The following is a 22,320-nucleotide window of genomic DNA, read 5'->3' on the forward strand; positions in this document are numbered from 1 at the left end:
GCAGTGTGGGCGAGCGGAGGTGCGGGTGGCGCGGAGGGGCCGGCGATGGCCGCGGTCGGGCGGCGCTCAGGTACCGGCGCGGGGCGGGCCGGACCGTGAGACCTTCTCCGGGCGAGCCGCGGGGAGAGTCGGGGTCACGGTGGGAGCGTGGGACCGCGCTAGTGGCCGGGGGAGGAAGAGAAGGTGGAGCGGTGGGGGGAGGGCAGGCGGGCGGCCGCTTCCCGCCGGGGCCGTGCCGCGGCCCCGTGGCCTGGGCTAGGCGTGCGGGGCCGGCCGTGCCGAGACGGCGTTTCGTTGCCGCCGCCGCTTTCATTTCTCCTTTGTACTTCTCGCGTTGCCTTGCTTAAAAATCTCCTCGTGGTGAAGCAGCGGCGGCGGGCTTTCCCCGCGGGCCGAGGCTGCGCCGCACCGGGTGGGGGCCGCCGCTCCGCGCCCAGCCCTTTCCCGCCCGCGGCACCGGGAGCGCGGCGCTGCTTTGCGGCCCGGCCTGCCCGCGGCGCCGCCGGCGGCAGTTTGTGTTTCCCGCGGTGCCGCGTGCTGCCCGCCGGGTGCGGGCGGGCGCTGAGCGCCTTTCTTTTTCTTTTTTCCTTTTCCTTTTTTACTTCTTTTGTTTGTGTGCGTTTCAAAGCTTGCAGCTGCGCTCTGTTCTCGTAGGTTGCAGTTCCAGAAGCTAGGCGCCGGGAGCTTTGCCTTTCGCCATGGCTCAGTTCGGAGGACAGAAGAACCCTCCGTGGGCCACTCAGTTTACAGCCACCGCCGTGTCCCAGCCAGGTCAGTGACTACACGGCGCTGCCCGATCCCAGCGTCTCCGCCGGGCTGCCGCGGGCACGCAGCCCTGAGAGGCAGCAGCGTTGTGTGCAAACGGCTCCCGTTGGCAGCTTCTCACACCGTGCAGATGCTTAAAGATATTGACTTAATACCAGTTGCTTCTGTGAGGGGGGGGGATGAATAAAATCGCAGATGGATTTCTATTGATTCTCGGGGTTGGTAAACAAGGTATCGAGTTATTCATATCCACTGGTGTATAAATCAAACTGCACTGCCCCGCGTTAAGTAATGTCAGCCCCAGTAAGGCACTGCAGTTCTTGAAATGCTGCCAGAGTTTCATTTCCAGGGCAGCCTAAATTGGTGCTTACAAAGTAATCCATCCTTATTAATACAGAGGGCATGCTTCGTACAGTAATGATGTCTCTGAAGTTTGCTACTTGGTGGGGAGCAGCTGTATGTATGCGTGTGTGTATCTATATATATTTAACACCAAGCCAGAACTCAGAGGTGTTGCCCTGCTGATAATAGGGGGTCTTTTTGCTTTACCTGAGAGGCCTCTTTGATTGCAGCATGGTATTTTTGAAAACGTAACAGGTTATATTTTGTTTTCAAGTTGCATTATAGTGCTGAGGATTTTGAGCCAGAAATGTGAAGCTTGCTGTGAGGTGAACTTCAGGGCTGCTTTTTTCTTCTATATGCAAACCGTTTCCTAAATATTGCAGGTTGCCTGATGTGAATAATGCTTAAAAAACAAAACAAAACAAAAAAAACTGTGGGACTTTGAGGGTTCAGGATAAAGAATTGTCTGTTTTTTGTGCCGCTGTCTGTTGAGTCTTACTCCTGTTTGATGTGAAGCAGCATGCCATCCCTCCCTGGTCAGGTGCTTGAGTTCTGAGCACAAGCTGGGGATGCGTGCCTCTGGTTTACAGGAGCTGTGTGCCTGGACAGGCAAACCAATATCTCTCTCTTGACTCTGTTTGCTTTCTCTAACTTACTCCATCTCCAGTTTTTCTCTTGGCTGCTACTCCAGCCTGAAGGCATACCCTAAGGGCACTGCCTCCCTCACCTGTGAGCTCAGCCGCATGCAGTCCCAGGTTACCCCTGTGCAGCCCTTTGCCTCTGCTGTTGCTGTGCCCCACCACTTGGCTGCGTGCACTTTTCCTTGTTTCTCTGAATAACTCATGCTTCCCTCATTCAAGTGGTGCCACTCCTTTAAGAATTTGCTTACCAATGGGCAAGGGCAGCCGTAATGAGCATGAGAGACAGATGTTGCCTTTGGTTGTGGTATCTGACTTGGTGCCACCTTGGAGCAATTGAAGGACAGCAGCCTCAGGGCTGGGGCCTTCTCAGTAGCCAGCGCATCAGGGAGGTGGGTACAAGGCTGGCCTGAGGGCTGGCTCCATGCTTCTGTGGAAGGAAGGCCACACAAACTGGAGAGAGTAGCTGGCAGCCATCTTACGCCTCCCAGGGTGAGGGCCAGAAGGGGCCCTGGGCAGGGGGTGGGTGGAGCGTGAGCACTGGAGGCACTGCCTGACTTCTGATCGCTAGTCCTGTTCCTGCAACTGTGCCTTTGGTTAGCCTGCTTCTCAGCCTCCTTCAGTTAAACCAAGTGCAGAATTTAATTGGAATAGGGCCATCAGTTGCTGCTGTGTGAGTGTTTCACCAGCTAAATGAGGACAGGGAATCTCCAGGGATTTTCAGCTGTTCAACTAATCCAGGAGCACCTGATGCTAATATAACAGCCACTAAAGACTAATGTTTAATTGCAATTCTGCCACCTTCTTGCAGTGTTTCCGCTATGCTTCATGATCACTTGAAAGCATTTAGCTCCTTACATTGCTCTCTGTGGTCCCTTCCTGTTCCTGCTGCCATACACAGTTGCCACGTCTGTGTCTTCTTTCATTCTCGCCTTTATTACTGACTCCTGTCACTGGGATACTGCTACCCTGCTCCATGTGTAGTGCTCGCATACACAGAGTTCCTTTCTTTCTCTATTGGCAGTGCTGATTTGTAATAGGGATTGCAAGAAACCTTTCTGAAAAACATGTGCTCCTTGGCCTGTTGAGATCTGAAGCACTTCAGCTCTGAGCTGCAGTTTAGCAGCCCCCTTTTTGCAGCTTTCAGCATGGAGGTGTGCCCGCCTGTCTGCTGGGCTGCTCTGCTGATGGGGGTTGCTGACTGGCACATGCTGCTTCTCACCTGCAGCTGAGCTCAAGAAGTTGCACAGACTGGCTTCAGTAAATCTTTGTGAACAGATTGAAAAAAAAAAACATTTTGTAAAAGCTGTTAAACAGATTTATGAATGGCAGCTGTTTTTATTGGAGCGTTGGGTTCCTTCTGCAAAGCATCAGGGTGCTCGCATGTTGAGGAAATAAGCCCTGATTTTCATAATGCAAGTTGTGTGATACGGAGCTTTTCCTAAATTTTGGTCACAAGTGGTGCCTGATTATATTGCATAATCAATTTCGTTGTTGCAAAAAGATAATATCAGGAGGATTTTTTTGGTCTTGCTGACTTTAATAGAGTGTTGGCCGTTTCTGGTGAAGAAGTCACTATACAAGTTTGGACTTCAATTATTGAAGTACATCACTCTAAGGTAGTCGTAGAGTTACGTACCATGTAATGAAGTACTCCTGGGAATGTTCTGGGACAATTATTTACTGATTACTGTGTGTGCCTGTGGTGTTAGGAGACAGACAGGTAATTCCAGGGACCAGTAAATGCCTGGTGAGGAGAGACTCTGATGTGCCATGTGGTGAAGTTGTTGCTCTAGTCGTATGGTTTTGTGCATCACGTAACTGAAAACAGAATGAAGTCCCTACTATGCTGCTTCAGAATAGTTGAAGTGTAGATTGTACCTATTGCAGAAACTTGAAAGTTAGGGAATAAAAAATGTGAAATTTCTAGATAAAACAAAGTGCTTGTTCGAAGTACTTCTGATTCGTGTGATGATGCATGAATTCCTCGGATGCCTTCCTGTTCTCTCAGTCTTGTTGGTGGCACGGTGTTTAGCACGTGCTGTCTTCAGGATTGAGATTTGGAAGTGAAAGAATAATGCATTTGGTGGTTGGTTTATTTGGTTTTGTCCTGAATGAGCCAGCAAAGTAATATTAGGCAAGAAAAGTGGAATTTATCCCAGGATAACATCAGCAGAGCATTTTGATTAGATTCAGGGTCTGTTTAAGGTGTGTTATGTAACGCATTGGTGAGAGCGTGCTTGGTGGATGGTCAAAAACTCACACTGTAATTGGAACAGGCAGAGGGAGAAGCAGTGGTAGGTGTGAGGATGGAGGCAGCGCAGGGCCTGTCTTGGGAGGAGCCCCGTGTTTGGCTTACATGGCTTCTGAAACCACATTAATGTTGGAATTTTCCAGGGGGAAAGCGGCGTCGTACTGGAAATACTGTGATTCTGCTGTACTGTAGAATGGTTGATTTTGCTGTTAAAATAGTTCTACTTCCTAGAATACTTATGTGAAATATTTGGTATAAATCATAGCAGTGATCATTATTTTCATGGTTGTTAATGGATTTCTTAAAGATTTCATTCCAGAATTGTAAGATGCTTAATGCTGTCGACTTGTTTTCTAAGTATTTTTACCCTCCTGCAGAGAACAGTGTGGCAGAGGGAACTGCCTTGTTCAGAATTTGTTATGCTGATTACAGCACCTGTGTATTTTTGGTTGATCACTCTGCACGGAGCAGTCTTACTGCATCCGTGGGTTGGAAGTGACAGCTTCACTTGGGGTCAGTAGGAACAGCGTGGAGTGTGAACTCCGCAGGAAGAATACAGTACATGTGCTCTTAATACCATCGTGTGCCTTCAGTAGCCCTGTTGTTCCCTTGAATGTTCTGACGGTGGCTGGCTGACCCGTTTCTGCTGGCAGCATGCTTCTGTGCCAAGTTTCTCTTTAGTTCCGTTGAAGCATGTGAACCAGACCGATAGCTTAAATGATATTTGGTCACGCAGTTGAACATAGCTTGCTCAACAAACTCGTGCTGTAGGTGGAGTGGGTTTCCAGGTAGGTTTTCATTACTTTACTGAGATTTGCATTCTACAGTGTTTTCTGTCCCTAGGAGTTCCTTAAAAAAATGTAATCATTTGAAGAGACAAACCACTGATGGTGGATAGTTGCTGCTTATGATTTACTTCATGTTCCACAGTGAATTAAAAGCTGATGTGACAATAAAATTATTACTTTTTTCCTTCTGCACGATCTGGATTTGTGCAGCACAAGCTTGCTAGTAAGTGCGGGAGACAGCTTGGCTTGCTCCCCTTAAACATGTGATGTATACATCCGCCCCATACAGTGATGAAGCTCCCTGTTGTTACAGGGCTGCTCCCTCTCTATTAGCCCCCACAGCTATGAAATTCAGCTTGCTGTGGGACAAAGGTAGTACTGAGTGAAGCAAAGCCTTGTGCATTTGCAGAGCACACGTTCTATAAACCTCAGCCTCAGAGCTGCTGCTACAGTAAGGATTTCTCACACCCTCAGAATGAAATGCTAATTGATGTGCAGAAGAGAGCAGCGATCCTCATCGCGCTCATCTGAAGCCTGAAACACATGCTGCTTCTTTTCTTGAATGTATGTGCTGGGAGCAGGCGAGAGACAGGGCTGGCAGTTACTATAGCCATGCAGTCACATGCAACTTGAGAGAAGGAAATTCAAGTCTCTGTGTCTCTGCTGTAGTGTACTGTTTGTAAATACATTTAGTAAAAGAGAACGTCTGGTGGGATCCTTTATGCTGTTTTTTTTTTCAAGTGGGATTATCTACTTCAGGAGCTCGACTGAGGAGTAAAGCATCCCTTACTGCATCTAATACCACTGTGGGAAAGCAAATCTGTTTGAAGCCACTCTTAGTGCTGGTGTGCGCTTTCTCGTTTCAGCTGCTCTTGGTGTGCAGCAGCCGTCGCTGCTTGGAGCCTCTCCTACAATATACACCCAGCAGACGGCGCTGGCCGCGGCGGGCCTGACTACGCAAACACCAACCAACTACCAGCTAACTCAGACGGCCGCTTTGCAGCAGCAGGCGGCAGCTGCAGCAGCTGCCTTACAGCAGGTAAAGAACAGAGCATTTGCGGTTGTTGTTAGGAACTTACAAGCATAAAACACTGGCTTTGGGAAGCAGAAGTGTGTGTAAGGAAAGCAAATGGGGAAATAATTGCGTTTGTTTTGTGAACCCATTAAAGAAAACCAGTAGGATTGTAGGTCTGCAGCTATTGAAAAATGTATGCATCAGGGAAGGTGGGAATTTTGGCTGTGGAGGTGCTGACCGTTGGCTACGGATTGCATCTGGGAGAAGGGGTTCTGCCACACCTAAGCTGAATATCTCAAATTCCAGATATCTCCAGTCACCATATGTAACCTGATGTCATCTTGTGATTTCATGCAGATTCTACTGTATGTGCTAATGTAAAGCTTTAGGTAGTAAGTCTGGTCAGAATCTAGTCTAAAGATAAAGAATATTTGTTACAGAAGTAGTATATATTGATGCTATTTCTATTTTCTATTGTTATGTTTGAATAGTTTTTATCTCAAACGTGTCTAGCAGTTAATTGAATTTGATATTTTGGGCCTAATAATACTTCCTGTTCATGAAATATTTTGCTTTTATCTGTTTCAGCAATATTCACAGCCTCAGCAGACTCTCTATAGTGTACAGCAACAGGTTTGTCTGATTCTTACTGCGTACGTCACAAACTTAAAAAAAAAAAAATGTTGGTTGTGTGTATTGTAGGGTTGTCTACAAAAACATCCTCACGTGGGAAGTTGTTAAAGTAACACTTTTTGTAGTGAAAGAGAGCTTGAAGTTTGCAAACTTGGAGTGATGTATCCAGAATGGAAGCCTGCCTACCTTCATGCAAAAAGAAAATAAAACATACGTGCTATTCCATGTGTATGCAATTCCTTCTAAACTTTGCTCTAATCAGGGCCGTGTATTTTAACTGCTGGAAAGATTCTGTCCAAAAAAAGTTCCCTTTTACATATTTCATGGTCTTTGAAAAAGGCTAAAAGGACATGGGAATTACAGACCTAAGCTTCTCCAGCTGCCAAAACTGTTTTTTGATATTCCTGTTAACTTTCAGTTACAAGGAAACAATGTCTGCTTACTGAGTAAATCTGGATTACGCAATGTTACGATCAACCAAATGAACACAATTATATGAATATGCAAACTGCTTAAACGACCGAACCCCCAAAGGACTTTTAGTGACTCAGATTAAGCAAAAACTGCTCTTACTTGTAAAGAGGAGGTGAAATTGTACAGTTTCCTTAAGCATATAAAATTAATTTATAACTTTATTTATTTTAAGTTGCAGCAACCTCAGCAGACCATTTTAACTCAGGTTAGTTTGGTTTTATTGTTTGGTCTTCACCCCCAAACACAGATAATGCAAGAGCACAAATTTCTGACTTCCTGAGCATTTCAGTCTGTAAAGTGAACTAATATGAGTGGACATCTTATTGGTATAGGTTTATTTTATCCAGATGTTAAAATATGCATAGCCTTGGTTTCAAAAGTTTAATGGCAACTACTTTTCCTTCGTATTGAAGGAAATGTATGTTGAATCTTTTTTTTTTGTTTGAACTTCAAGTATTCAGTTGTTTTGCAGTAACAGGGAAAGTCCTTTAAAGAGGAATTTAACTTTGTGCTAACCTTATTGCAGTATGAATACTAGAGTTCTACAAAGAATCTTGCTGAGCTTGAGAAGGTTGAGCATGCAGCCATTTTAACACTTAAATTGATTCTAGTACTGCTTACACTTTACATAACCATGCTTAGAAAAAAACGTGGTAAAAATAGTTTACTTAATTTCAGTATTTCACTGTATTTTAATAAGGGGACAAGCACTTAAATTTATTGAGTTAGAGAAGGGCTCTGTTAGCCTCAACCTTTAACCAACCTGGAATAATATAGTTGGGATATAACTGGGGGGTAATCTGTAAGCATGTGTTATTAGCAGAGTTAGCATTGCTCTCTCTTCAACCCACTGTATGGGTTACCTGTAAGCGATAATGAAGTCTTCATTTTTTTCCTAGACGATGTTAATATTTGGGGAATGTTGACTTTTTTAAAAAGAAAGGGATAAAGCCAGACTCCATTCATAGTAGAAAAAAGATCATCTTCAAAAATAAAAAATAATAAAAAAAAAATAAAGACTTCCACCTTCTGAAAATCTCTATTCAGAATAGTTGCTCTAGAGACTTCATAAGCAACTCTCTACGTGGGTAAAAGCTGTTCCTTGTAGACATGTCAGCTGATTATGAGATTCATAGTTTCGTTTATTTTGCTTACAGCCAGCTGTTGCACTACCTACCAGTCTTAGCCTATCTACTCCTCAGCCAGCAGCCCAGATAACTGTTTCTTACCCAGCACCCCGCTCAAGTCAGCAGCAAACACAACCACAAAAGCAGCGCGTCTTCACTGGGGTCGTTACTAAACTGCATGATACGTTCGGTTTTGTGGATGAAGATGTCTTTTTTCAACTTAGGTAAGGTGCAAACACTTGTATGCTGATGTGTTCTGTGGTACCTTTGCTAGATAAAAGGTTTATGTTACTGCGCTGTAATTCTGTGACTCAACTCACAGGGTCTGCAGTTAGCTTTTCTCAGTCATCAGTGAGTCAGATGCTCAGTTCCTTACGTGAAGTTTTGAGTTTTCTTACTGCAAAATCCAAAGTTAAGATATAGAGAAGATAGTGAGCTCCTTATAATATGAATTGCAGAATTTGTGGGTGATTAAATGCATATATTTTGCTATCTGCCTATCTTAATACAGTACAGTTGAGGAATTTGTGTTAGAGACAAAGACAGGTATTAAATTCCTTTGTGTACTCCAAACTGAATGTACATGTTCTTCCTTTAAGCCTTCTTTGTGAGCTTTATCTGCTTTCCCCAGCTTTCCCCAAACATAGCTTATAAATGCGAAAATAGTTTTTGTAGCTAAATGAGACTCACAATATATTTCTTGCAATATTTACAGTGCTGTTAAAGGGAAGACACCTCAAGTGGGCGACAGAGTTTTAGTAGAAGCTACTTACAATCCTAATATGCCGTTCAAATGGAATGCACAAAGGATCCAGACGCTTCCAAATCAGGTAGGAGGGTTACCCAGTTTATCTTTTACTGACTGCTTCTGGTTTAAGCGCCTTCACAGCTCATTTTCTTTTCTGCTATTAGAACCAGACACAGGCTCAACCGTTACTCAAGACGCCTCCGGCAGTTCTTCAGCCCATTGCGCAGCAGACGGCGTTTGGTGTTCAGGCACAGCCTCAGCCACAGTCCTTGCTGCAGGCACAGATATCGGCAGCTTCAATCACACCTCTGCTTCAGACACAGCCTCAGCCATTGCTGCAGCAGCCACAGCAAAAAGGTGCTCATTCAGCATGCTAAGCTTGTTCTCGTCCTTACTGTGCTTAGTGTGATTTTTTTTTTCCGTCAGTGCGAAGTCTGAAGTAACAGCTGAAGTAATGTGGAGAGAATCCTGCAGAAGGGCAGGTTCATAATTTTTCAGTTAGAATATGCATCTTCTTGTAATTATATCCAAGGCACATTGCCTCCACTACTAGCTCAAGAGTCACCTGGTTAGTGACGTTCCTACAGACTCTTGTCATTCCTACTAAGATGTCATAATCTGAAAGCAAATTTGGAATAGGTTCTATTCTGATACTTTTGTAGACAATGGGGAGAGTTGAAAATAGTGGTAGTGCTGTAGTTCTTCAGCATCACTTGGAATATTCAGCAAAGTCAGGTTTTGCATAATGGTGTTCATAAAAATGGTATTTCCATATTAGTGTTTTATTCTTTTCAGTCAGCCAAATTGACATTTATGAGAATAGATATTACTGAATATGGCAAATCTGAAACGAAGTCTGTTGTGATATCACTTGATCTTTCGGTAGCTGACATGGGTAATAGAATTGATAACAAGACACAATCAAGGCACTGCCTTCCTACTCGCGAAAAAAGCAAGGGGAGCACATCATCTAAACAGAACTGTTTTGGATAAGTGTTTATTACAGTTTAATTGGTTCTAGTTGTTCATTGGTGTTTATTTGCTCTGTTTACAATCAGTTAGTGTGTACTTTCTTGAGCCAGCAGAATTAAATGTTTGGGAATTGATACACCAGGATAATCAGTCTATATAAGAGCAGTTTTTACAAGAAGCTAGTTGCTACTCATAGGTAAAAACATCATAAATAAGTTGTAGGTTTTCTTTGGTTTTTTGAGTATGTGGTATACCTGTCTTAAAAACTTGTACTTTTCTAAGAGAAGATCTAGGTATTTACTAGCATAACTACCATATGCTTAGATTTGCATTAACTTCCGTATTAAAAACATAGTTTCAAAGCACTTTTGCTTCCTGAAATAAATCCTAGAGGCTAAATTTGTATCAGTGACGAAGAGCATAGGTCCCTTGAGTTTCTTGATGAGGACCATATTAATCAGTAGATCAGTTTGACTTTGGAGATATTTTAGAAAACATCCGCAAGGATAACAACAGTGAAGTGGCAGTGTTTTTAGGGACTTACACAGTTATCCTCTGCTATGTGCTGATTCTGTACGTTTTTGTTCCAGGTGGTTTGTTACAGCCCCCTGTCCGTCTAGTTTCACAGCCTCAACCAGCTCGAAGATTGGACCCACCATCCAGATTTTCTGGGAGGAATGACAGAGGAGGAGATCCTATGCCAAACCGAAAAGATGACAGGAGGTGTGCTGTTGACAGATCTTCATAGCGTGCTCTGATTATAATCTAGTCTAATAAAGCTGGGCAGCTTTCTCTAGACTGAGCCAGTGATATGCACAACTGCTTTTACCATTAGATAACTGGTAACATTAGTTAAATGGAACTAGGTGAAGAGTTCTTATCTGTTTGAAATGAAATAATTGGATTATTCAGACTGTTTTGTAAAGAAATTCCTCATAGTTTTTTCAGCAAATTCTCCTTTCGCTTTTGTGAGTCATCCCTGAGAAGTCTAGCTTCTATTGTGGTAGAAAGCTTTTTGTGTCAGACATGTGCTTTGCACGTTGCTCTCATGTATGCATTCTTTTAAAGCCGTGAGAGAGATCGGGAGAGACGTCGATCTCGGGAAAGATCACCCCAGAGAAAACGCTCCAGAGAGAGATCGCCTCGACGAGAGAGGGAGAGGTCGCCTCGAAGACCGCGACGTGTTGTTCCTCGTTACACCGTTCAGTTTTCTAAGTTTTCATTGGACTGGTATGTTTATAAAACCAGATTTTCACTTAAAGACCTCATTTGAAGAGTGGGCACAAATTACTGTGGAAAGTGTCAGCAAGTGTGGTTAGGGGATCTTATTGCATTTATAACCCTCTTGTTTAATGAATATTCCCTAGTTTGTAGACACCTTTATTAGAGGAATGTTAAATAGTTGTTTTTTTTAATATATGACTCATTAGATACATTACTCTTTTAGATGTCTCCAATTAAGAAGTATATTCATACTTGTAATTATGTGCTTTTCTTACATTTTTTATTGCCGTACCTTCAAATACTGCTGTTTATTTCAGCCGCAGCTGTGATATGATGGAGCTGAGGAGGCGTTACCAGAACTTGTATATCCCAAGTGATTTCTTCGATGCTCAGTTTACATGGGTGGATGCTTTCCCAATGTCTAGACCATTTCAACTGGGAAACTACTGTAACTTCTATGTAATGCATAGGGAAGTAGACCCTATAGATAAAAATGCTGCTGTCCTCGATCCACCTGATGCTGATCATCTGTACAGTGCTAAGGTTTGTACAGTTTCCAGTATTACAACTGCTCCTTAGATTTTTTTTTTACCCTATTGGCAAAAAATATATATATATATATAACTGAACTGTTTTTATTTGAGCAAAATACAGTATCTTAAACCTTTAGTAAACAGCTAGTAGATTGAACTTGAAGAATTATGATGGAAGTTCATTGGTTTTCCTGTTACTAGAGCTGTCCTAAATCTTGTTTTTACTGAGATACTTTTGTATTCTCTGCACCCAGGAAAGAAAGCTGCAGGATCTTTGAATGCATCTCTTAGGCAGTTTTTATCTAAGCAGTTCCTAAAACCCTTCCCTTTGATAGCTCTTTGATTAAAATAAGTCTGAGATTTCTGAATCAATTAGGTTTAGAAACAAAATTGTATTTTTGAAAGTCATACTGTACTTGCTGTTAAAAAAAAAAATTGGAAGCCTTGGCTAAAATATCAGGTGTATTGTTTTATTTATTCTACCAGTGCAACTCTTTCAGAAAGTTGAGCTTTAAAATACAATCTTTAAATGAGAAAATAGCATTTGGTTTCATAATATTAAGCTGTTGAGGTTATTAAGGAAGTTTGTTAGATTTGGCAGGGCCAATGGGATGCTAAGAAGATGCAGGTAAATGTCAGCCAGCTCTTGGGATTGTAACAAAATGGAAGAAGTCTGTTACTTAAACCAGAAATGTACTCAGTGTACTTTTTGATATAGGCTATTTGGCATATAGTGGTAACATGTGAAGCAGAACAGCAGTTTGCACGTTGCTTTATATGCTTTCAGTTGAATTTTTTTGTAAGATCACATTGCACGCATATGGAATAGTGAGGGACGGAGAGAGGTCTTTGGCAGACATTTTAAGCTTGAGTTCTGTGATTTCTATTTACTTTATTCTGATATTTTGTGATATTAAAAAAAGCATAGGTATGTATGTGTAAACAATGACCAAAACTTGTGAACCAGTTATACTGGGAGACCTTCACAAGACTGACCTGATTTACACAACAGGTGATGTTGATGGCTAGCCCTAGTATGGAAGACCTCTATCACAAGTCCTGTGCTCTGGCTGAAGATCCCCAAGAACTTCGTGATGGATTTCAGCATCCTGCTAGACTTGTAAAGGTAAATATGCCAGATACTCTTGGCAGTGAAGGTTGGTTATGCCAAAAAGGGAAGAGTTTGTAAGCAGCTAAGGGACTTCATTTCTTCTTTGAAGAGATCTAGTTTGGATATTGCTACTTTTTCCAATTTATTGGAGTTTTACCTTCGTTGCTTTCATGTTTACTGTTTTTTTCAACTCGCTCAACATAGGTATTTGAAGAAACCTATTTACTATTAACTTCCTTAGCCTTTTTTTACAAGCATTTAAACCTTTTTAAGGTCTCAGCTGTGACAAGAATACAAATGAAGCAACAGTTCAGTAACTACTGTAGTGAAACTTAACAATTGTTAAACTGGACAACCTGTAAGTGCTATGATATTTCAAGACAACACATTTGTTGTTTTTCATTTAAGCTCCATCCTAAAACCAGTGGGAATACTTGAATTTGTAGATATAATACTCTTGTAATCTTGTTTTGTAGCTGTGCTTTATCACTTCTAAGCAGGTACATCTGTAAATGTGTGCATCAGAATTAAGGCACCATTTAAATCAGTATGTGTTTGTTTTCTGTGTTAGAAAGGTTTTAATTGCAGAGGAACAAGCCTCTACCAATAAGGAAACTTGATGGAAAGTCTTGCAAACAAGAATGAGTGATGATGTTTTAAACCTATTCCATTTCTGAAATAGTCTGTGGAAAAAAATAACTGAACTCTTTCTTGACTGACTTTCATTTTCAGATTTCAAAATAATCTGAGAGTTTCCTCATGGATTTCAGTGTGTGTGCTATGAAATATTCTTTACGCTTTGGGAAGATGACTTTTTTCCCCTAGCAGGGGAACATTCAGAAGACTCTTTCTGTCTAGTTTTTAGTGGGTATGAAAGGCAAAGATGAAGCTATGGCTATTGGAGGACACTGGTCCCCATCACTAGATGGACCTGATCCGGAGAAGGACCCTTCGGTGCTGATAAAGACGGCTATTCGTTGTTGCAAGGCTCTTACAGGGATTGACTTAAGTGTGTGCACACAATGGTAAGTACTGTACTGCAAAGAAAAGTAGAAATATTTTTCTGTTATGAAGAAATAAAAAATAATAATTAAAGGAAAAAAAAGAAGATGGGAAAACATTTTTTTTCCTTGCCAGCTGCTGTTGGTAGTGCAGGTAAACTACTCAAAGGGTGTTCTGTTTCGTAATAAGTTCGATTGGTGCCTACTTTGCTCAATAATGTATTAAGGACTCATTAAGGTTTATTCTGACTTGTTATGCTGTAATTTTTAATGAATGTGTGTTGAAAATATTTTTCATTTTGTACATAGCTGAAGAAGATCGTCAAGAGAACTTCATTTCATTGTTCTTTTGTAAATACTTAGCTGTTGGTTATATAGCCATATTTTCTCTTGATGAGTTTATTTGTCCCGTGTTAACGTAATTTTATTCATATTACAAAAATGTCTGTTCTGTGCTAAATCTCAAGTTCTTCAGAGCCTCTTATTTGCGCATTAAACCTGTGTGTGCTAAATAACAAGTAGTCTGAAACAGGATTTTGTTAGTCGCCTTCCTTTCCAATTGCAATACATCTTTACAAGCGTGCCGAAAGAGAAAATATGGCTTCCATAATTTTTTTCTTTAGATAAACTTCAAGGTCTTGCAGCAAAATTTCTTTACTTGATGTGCTACAAGTGATCTAGGCTCTTTAAAATGTATTGTAGAATTTTTTTTCCAACATGCTTCTTCCCTTGCAACAGGTACCGTTTTGCAGAGATTCGCTACCATCGCCCTGAGGAGACGCACAAGGGGCGTACAGTTCCAGCTCATGTGGAGACAGTGGTTTTATTTTTCCCGGATGTTTGGCATTGCCTTCCCACCCGCTCAGAGTGGGAAACCCTCTCCCGAGGATACAAGCAGCAGCTGGTCGAGAAGCTTCAGGGTGAACGCAAGGAGGCTGATGGAGAACAGGCACTGAACGCTAATCCCTTTTTCTATTTCTGCTTCTCACAGGCACAGGAACACAGGCACAAAATGCACATCACATACTACACAACATACATACATAGGAAGAACATATCTGGTAACAATGACTGGTAAACCAGCTTTCAGCAGTGTAGTGAATGTTGGTTTTTATTTTTATTTCAGCTAGTTTACTAACTTTAACTGTGTATGCCGATATCACAAATGGAATTAAATTGTGCTTATGATGCGCAGAACAGTTTTTATCATAGAAGTAGTTGCTGGAATCTGGGACCAGTTGTTGAGTGAGATGCAGTTCATGAATAGCTGTCTTCAAATATTTTGCCATTTTCTAAAATTCCTAAATTCTCTCCTGTGGCCAGTTCTAATTGTGATATTTGAAACTCAACAGACACTAGTCTGAAACATCTGAATTTCAGGCCACGTGGCTGATCAGCATCTTGGATTAAGGGAAGGTCTGACTGAACAAAGAGTAACTTTGGGGATTTAAAACCTGGGGGAAGATCACACACTGTGCGGTTAATGGAGACCGGCAGTGTCTGTGTAACCCCGATATTCTTTGTGGTGTTGCTTATCACCCTTTTGTGTTCCACAGATCTGGCTTGTATTGGCTGAGTGGCACTGTGATCATTTATGAAGTGGTAGAATGTGTGTGTGAACTTGTCTAAACAATAACTTTAGGAGAAGACTGTCTGAAACAGTTGTGACCTTGCACAGATCAGCAACAGAATTTTAAAAATTACTGCAATACTTTCAAGCTTTCTGAATGATACATTTAAAATTTTATTTGTCAGGATGAAGAGGAAAAGGATGATGGGGAAGCAAAAGAGATCTCTACACCTACACACTGGTCTAAACTGGATCCGAAAACAATGAAGGTAACTACATTTCTAAACTTGATTCCATTCTATGTTTTCTTTTTTAAAGCAGAATCTGAAATACAGCTGTCATTCCCTTAACCAAGGAGAAAAATTGAGTAGTGTTTTTCGTTCCTTGCTGATTTTATAAGTATTACGTATGACATCACAATATGAGAGTGACCCTTCTGATTTGAATAGGTGATTATGGGTAATTGAAGCCTTTGTCACTTCTGAACTTTGTGTAATTAAAGCTTGTCACATATGATGCTGTTTAACTGGAAAATGAAAGTTCTGCGTTAATCTGCTCATATCTATTTACGTTTAAAAATGTGGGGTCTAAAATAGTGTTAGTTTAAAAAGGCAATAATGAGATGAAAATGTATGTCAGGAGACATAATAAAAAGTTTCCACAGAAGAGATAATAGGCTTAAACTACCAAATCTTTCCCTGCCTCTAGGAAGCCCTTAAAAAGGGGTTCATTAAGGAGAAAATGACTATAAATGTAATACTTTGCATCGGTACATACTAGTGCTACTCAGTAGAGATTTAAAAAAGATACACTTGACTTTTCAGTGATCTTGATTTTTTTTACTTCACCTTTTCTGCTAATCACATGTTTTGCAATGTCACTGGTTGATACCACTTACAGAGCTTTTATTTACCAGGTAAATGACCTTCGCAAAGAATTAGAAAGTCGAACTCTTAGCTCTAAAGGACTGAAATCTCAGTTGATAGCTCGACTGACAAAGCAACTGAAAGTAGAGGAGCAAAAAGAAGAGCAAAAGGAGCTAGAGAAGTCTGAGAAAGAAGAGGAAGAGGAGGAGGATAGGAAATCTGAAGATGACAAAGAGGTTAGGTTTTGGATATATTTGGTATAAGTCTTATTAAATATACATAAATACATAAAAATATAGATACAATTTGGTTTAAATATGTAAGTATAAAAAGTACAGGACTCTGCCTTATTTTATAGTTCTCAGATGGCTATGCTGGGACCTCTTGCTTTAATTTGAGATGCTGAATTGGATTGAAATCTTGGCAAGCTTGAATTCTTGTATCAGGAAAGTCAGCTGAAATATACAGCTGCCCTAAAGGTGACTGAATTAACTTCAGGCTATAAACGTAAGAGGAAAAAATTCCAAACTTCCCCCCAAAAATGCTCATTTGCAAATGAGTGCGTTTAATGACATCTTAAATTCTTAAACCTATATGGAAAGTAGCTGCTTAGTTCTTTGTGCTTATTGATGTTCAAGCCATAGGCAGTTACTCTGAAAGTATTTATTTTAGTCTGTAAAAGGTTATAGTATCTCAAACACTCCAGTTCCTTCATATGGCTCTTGTTTTGATTACGTTTTTTTTTCTGAATCATCAAACTTCATTTTTCACTTTCGGATTAAACTCCCAGCGCAGTGAAGTTTCTCGGTGTTGTAGCTGTTAGTTTCAGTACTGCTAAATTTGTTTTTATATTTCTTGAGGGTGAACAAGATCTATGTAGTAATGCTTAAGTCCAGCCACATCAAAAGGGCATAAATGCGTGGAAAACATTGTGTTATTGCTTTTAAACCTGCTTTTTTGTGTATTCCTACCTGCTAACTGGTATGGGATAATTTGGAATTTTGGATATCTGTATAAACCTTTTCTTTGTCAGTGGAGCAGAGGCTATGTTATGTGCTTACTAATTCTTTCAGCTGCTGCCTTCTTCCAGAGTTTGGATAAGCTGAGCAGTCTTGGGTTTCCTTGCGGTATCTTCCTTCTATGATTAGGAGCAGGAAGATTTAAATGTTTGCCTTTTAGAGAGCAAAAGCTCTGCCATGACTTATGTACTTGTAAGACTTCAAGGTTCTTGCCTTGGCAATCGATAAGCTGCTTGGTATTTTACCTTTAACCTTTATTTAAATGTGCCTTAAATGTGTCTCTGTAAATTCCGTTTCCATACCCCAAATAGGAGTTAATCATTTGCTGCTAGTTATTGAAGCAGTGTCGGATAACTTTGGCAAATTATCAAATAAAGTTGAGTCTTCCTATGTGAGAACTGAAATATGGTAAGATTTCCCTGTGCTGCTTTAAAAGTATCAAAACAAATGAAACGCTCCTGCAGATTTGACTCCTTTGCTGCTTTACCTACCATTTTTTGAAGTAAACTAGTTCTGTTCCTTCCAGTGTTGAGTGAACGTGCTGCACCTAGCACCACAAAGTAGTTGGAAGATTCTTACTGCTTTGAGGTTAAACAACATGGCATGTCCTGCTTTCTGTTGCTCAAGTTTCCAATCTTCATTCTTAGGCTGGTGTTGGCAATGGATTTGGAATACATTCTGTAGGTAGTGGTGTAATTTCTGTTATCTGTGTGCTATCTGCTTTACATTAAGCAGTCTTAGGCTTCTTTCTCTTTCTTCAAAGCAGTGAGACCTAAAAACTAACACAGATAGAAGCTGCAACTTTGGGAATATGCTTTGTGTTATTCTTTGACTCTTCAGGAAGAGGAAAGAAAGCGTCAAGAAGAAATGGAACGTCAGCGACGGGAGAGACGGTACATCTTGCCTGATGAACCAGCGATCATTGTGCATCCTAACTGGGCAGCCAAGAGCGGGAAGTTTGACTGTAGCATAATGTCACTCAGTGTTCTTCTGGACTATAGGTTGGAGGATAATAAAGAACATTCCTTTGAGGTAATTTAGCTGTGTTAGTATATTAAAGCAACTTTTTATTGAGCTATGCGTTGTAACATTGTGTTGAAGGAAAAAATGTTGCCTAGCAAGTGCACGTGTTTATAGTTACTTATCTTTTTAATTTATGGTAATAGTGGTTTTCTTAAATTCATGATGGCATTATAAAATAAAACTTAATGTAAACTGAATTTTGTTGTGCAAGACCTAGAAAAAGCAATCCAGTGTTTGGTAGAGATTATAATTTGTACAGCTAGTGTAGGTCCTAAACTACTGCAATGCAGGAGAGAAATATTAAGAAAAATATTATGGTTTGCCTATGCAAAATAGGTAGCAAGAAGTATCAAATGCATGAAACTCTGGCATGGTGAAAATTGAGTAAGATAGCACTTTGTTACTTTTTTTAATCACAAGTGTAAAACTTTTGAATGTGCACATTGAAACTTTGTCAATTCTCTTCTCATTCTCTATGTGCAGGTTTCATTGTTTGCAGAACTCTTCAATGAAATGCTTCAGAGGGATTTTGGTGTCAGAATTTATAAAGCACTGATTTCCCTCCCAGAGAGGGAGGACAAAAAAGATAAAAAAAGCAAAAAAGATGAACGAAAAGAAAAAAAGGAAGAAAAAGAAGAAGAAAATGATGAACCAAAACCGAAGAGGAGAAAATCTGGAGATGATAAAGAAAAAAAAGAAGATAAAGATGAAAAGAAGGTCTCTGTTAGCTTATATTTGAAGTGCTATCCTGTCTGGATCAATATTAAACTGTTACTTGAATTTCACTTTGTTGTGTTCTCAATCTTAGCTTTTATAGTGTTGGTTAATTGATCAGACTCGTTAATCTGTTTAAATAAGTTATATTCAGTCATTCAAAAATGATACAGCTTTATTTGAGGATTATTTTAAACATCTCTCCCCTCATTTACTGTAACCACTTAGATTTGAGTGTGTGTGGTTGTGAGTGACTAAACACAAGCATGCTCAAATTCTGAATGAGTGCTAGAGTGATGTTTTTGACTTTGCTGTTTTTCAGTTCTGACTCGATTAATTTTTAGGAACTTCTGTTACAGAGGGAAGAGAAAAGGAAAGATGATTCCAAAGATGAAGAAGAAACTGAAGATGACAATAATCAAGAAGAATATGATCCAATGGAGGCGGAAGAAGCTGAAGATGAAGATGAAGGTATCTTGATTTGGGAATTTTTCAGCTACCGGATTTTCTTTCAAGCTGGAAAATGCACTGAAACTAGAAATCTAAAAGTGCATTATTGCACTAATTCTATTTCAGTAATTCTGACCGGTGCTGCTTAACGTGAGCCTTTCTGCTAGGCATTTTATTAACATAGCTTAAGTAAATCTGTAGCTGTGGTACTCTAAGGCATGCATATAGAAGTGGTTTTATTTTTTTCAGAATGCAGACCACTCGCAACTCCCATTGAAGTCAGTAGGAGATGTGAGTATTCAGCACCTCTGAAAAACCAAGCCACTTTGAAGTGCCTAACTTCATATTCCTCAGTTGTAAAATGTCATCCTGTTTTTATTAGACTGGAATGTAGTGTGGGACTTGGTTTTATGAAGCTGTAAGGAGTTGATTTCTTTTTGAGTGAAGTTGTGTTTGCCTGAAGAAGTGGGAGAAAGGACTGGGGAACGTTCCTGTCTGCACGAGCAGCAGGTAGCCCTCTTTCCCACCTCAGATTCAGGAAGATGTAAGGCATGCTGTGTGCTTTTTGGTTTGTACTTTTCAGGGGGAGGAAGGTGCCAAAGCAGGGTTTTTACCAGAGACGTAGGTTTGAACTTGCTTATATATTGCAGTCCCAGTGTTTTCTAGTAAGTGTTTTCAGTTATATTTTTTTGCAAAAAGTATTGCACCAACCTTGAAAATGGGTGCTATCTCTTTTTTTTTTCCAAAATGACTCTTCATTGCTTGTAGTCTGACCCCTGAGCACATGCCCTGGACTCTTCTGTGCAAGTGCTGCTACTTCCCATAATCTGCCCTTGTGCCATTCTCAGTGAGATTTGGTGAGACTGATCCAACTTCCCGTGGAGGTGCAGGAGAAAGCTTGTAGTTGCAGAAACGTATTGGCAAAATTAGTAAAATGTTTGCATCTGTATGTTTTTTGAAGTTTTCTCACAAGAAAGGTGAGCAGTTTCTTAAAGAAATTTGCCACGTGATTCTGTGACAAAAAAAAAACTTGTGAGGTGCAGAGCTGCATGCCATGATACGTCCCTGTAGCTGTCACGTTCCTCTTTCTTTTAGATTTAGTTTCACAGTACTGTCTTATCTTTTTAAAAACAAACAAAAAGTCAGTGCATTTGGTGCTTCATATCTAACAAGCAATGCAATCCATAACATTGAGAATCTCAAGCTTAGGATCAAATACACCAGTAATACCACAGTCAGTCATGAGTATAAGCATGTTTTTAATATATAATTGTTACCATTTTTATAATGTAATCTAAAATATTGAAGAGTAAACAACACTTTTTTTTTTTTACCTAATAGGAATAACCGTTGCTGAATGTAGGCTTTGGCTAGCCTCTTTAGGAAGAAGTAATTTTCTGCACACCACTTAAACAGATAGTGATGTTGGCACAACTGATTTTGGTCTAGTTAGCACTTATTTCAGCTCCTCTATCTTTGTGATAAGTAAGAATCTACAGGATAAAATAGTCAAATATTTTAGGTTAAAATAAGGACAGCATCTAAGAGGAGTGACTTAATCATGTCATAGAATGCATCGGGTTGGAAGGGACCTTAAAGATAATTGAGCCCCAACCCCTGCCATGGGCTGGCAAGCTGCCTAGGGCCCCATCCATGGGACTGTGTACCTCCAGGGATAGAGTACCCACAGCTCTGGGCAGCAGTGCCAGCACCTCACCACCCTCTGAGCAAAGAATCTCTTCCTGACATTTAACATAATCTTGCCATCTTTTAAAGTCATTCCCCCTTGTTCTGTCACTATTAGACCGTGTAAGAAGTTGCTCTCCCTCCTGCTTGTAAGCTCCCTTTAAGTACTGGAAGGCCACAATGAGTTCTCCCTAATAAATGTTATTTTTTTTATTTTGGGAGGAAATATAATGTTTTCAGATGTTTGAGGGCTTATGTGAGCTTAATGAACATGCATTTTTGAGATACTGTTTATTGAATTATTTACTGTGGGAACGTTGAATTTTCTTTCTGTCTTATAGACCGGGAAGAAGAAGAAATGAATAAACGAGAGGACAGAAGAGAGGGAAATAAGCATTGTAAAGAGAGGTCATCTAAAGATAAAGTAATTAACATCTTTCTTAACTTCATATAATCTTGTATAAAGATGTCATAATCAGAGTTTACCTTTGTTTTCATTCTATTTACACTCTTGAGTAACTTCAGCACTTCTTCAGTGGAAAAAAAAGTAGTTCAGCTTGACTAATAAACTGGCTTTTTTTTAAGCTTGTCTCCATAGCTCAGGTTAAGGAATAGCATAGGTTGGATTTGTTATGCTTGAGTTTTCCTTATAAATGCTAATATAAAGTGTCTGACACTTTTCATTTCCCCAGTGGAAATTAGGAGATGAAGAACAGAAGCAAGGGGGGAAAACAGGCTGCAGAGCTGTTTTACCTGTGAGAGCTGTGAATGTTCATTCAGTACGTGCTTACAGGGACTTCATTTTGGAAACAGCTCTTCAATGAGATTTTTGGCTGGGGAAATAAGGATTTTTAACTATTTTTTTTTTCAAACTTTCTGACATATCAGCCTGGACAAAATGAAGCTGGCTGCCACATGTTTCTGCTCACTGTGCTGCAAGTCTTCTAAACAATTAAAAGCTTGCTTATATTGTATTTGAGTTCAGTAGGTAAATATTAGCTGTATTAATCTCTCTTCTCAAAGAAACAATAAAATGAACAGGGGTAAACATCAGTTATCTGAAAAGGGTACTTGTTTTTAGTATAGGACGGCAAACATGGTATTTCTGACTTCCTAATGATCCAAATATGATTTTTCTGCAGGAGAAAGACAAGACACAGATGATAACTGTTAATAGGGATCTTCTGATGGCTTTCGTTTATTTTGACCAAAGTCACTGTGGATATCTTCTGGAGAAGGACATGGAGGAGATACTGTATACTCTTGGACTACACCTGTCTCGTGCTCAGGTTTTGCATCTTTTTTTAGCTTGTTTTGATTTTAAACCCTAGTATGTTAAAATTCAAAAAGCTGTGCAATTTCTTTAG

At 40.3% G+C, this 22,320-nt stretch overlaps 1 protein-coding gene and 1 non-coding gene across 9 annotated transcripts in view; both read left to right on the forward strand.

The window, feature by feature from the left end:
- Positions 1-22,320, forward strand: part of CCAR1 (cell division cycle and apoptosis regulator 1) — a 27,141-nt gene continuing 4,821 nt past the window's right edge. Inside the window, exons 1-22 of one of the 8 annotated variants that reach the window (XM_421573.8) lie at positions 1-70; positions 655-771; positions 5,654-5,826; positions 6,391-6,435; positions 7,082-7,114; positions 8,067-8,260; positions 8,752-8,866; positions 8,949-9,141; positions 10,347-10,479; positions 10,825-10,986; positions 11,298-11,523; positions 12,526-12,639; positions 13,483-13,649; positions 14,364-14,574; positions 15,381-15,464; positions 16,112-16,297; positions 17,921-18,112; positions 18,587-18,820; positions 19,177-19,288; positions 19,517-19,558; positions 21,295-21,377; positions 22,096-22,242. In XM_421573.8, the coding sequence (XP_421573.3) occupies positions 699-771; positions 5,654-5,826; positions 6,391-6,435; positions 7,082-7,114; positions 8,067-8,260; positions 8,752-8,866; positions 8,949-9,141; positions 10,347-10,479; positions 10,825-10,986; positions 11,298-11,523; positions 12,526-12,639; positions 13,483-13,649; positions 14,364-14,574; positions 15,381-15,464; positions 16,112-16,297; positions 17,921-18,112; positions 18,587-18,820; positions 19,177-19,288; positions 19,517-19,558; positions 21,295-21,377; positions 22,096-22,242 (2,919 nt within the window). In that variant the 5' untranslated portion in view covers positions 1-70; positions 655-698. The remainder of the gene's footprint in view (positions 71-654; positions 772-5,653; positions 5,827-6,390; positions 6,436-7,081; positions 7,115-8,066; positions 8,261-8,751; positions 8,867-8,948; positions 9,142-10,346; positions 10,480-10,824; positions 10,987-11,297; positions 11,524-12,525; positions 12,640-13,482; positions 13,650-14,363; positions 14,575-15,380; positions 15,465-16,111; positions 16,298-17,920; positions 18,113-18,586; positions 18,821-19,176; positions 19,289-19,516; positions 19,559-21,294; positions 21,378-22,095; positions 22,243-22,320) is intronic. The other 7 variants (XM_004942007.5, XM_004942009.5, XM_004942010.5 and 4 more) reach the window with 7 other exon arrangements.
- LOC112532734 lies at positions 13,268-13,331 on the forward strand. Its single transcript, XR_003075986.1, has one exon. It is a non-coding gene; the product is annotated as a small nucleolar RNA SNORD98 (small nucleolar RNA).

Source organism: Gallus gallus, chromosome 6 (genome assembly GCF_016699485.2).
Source record: "Gallus gallus isolate bGalGal1 chromosome 6, bGalGal1.mat.broiler.GRCg7b, whole genome shotgun sequence".
Lineage (NCBI taxonomy): Eukaryota > Metazoa > Chordata > Aves > Galliformes > Phasianidae > Gallus > Gallus gallus.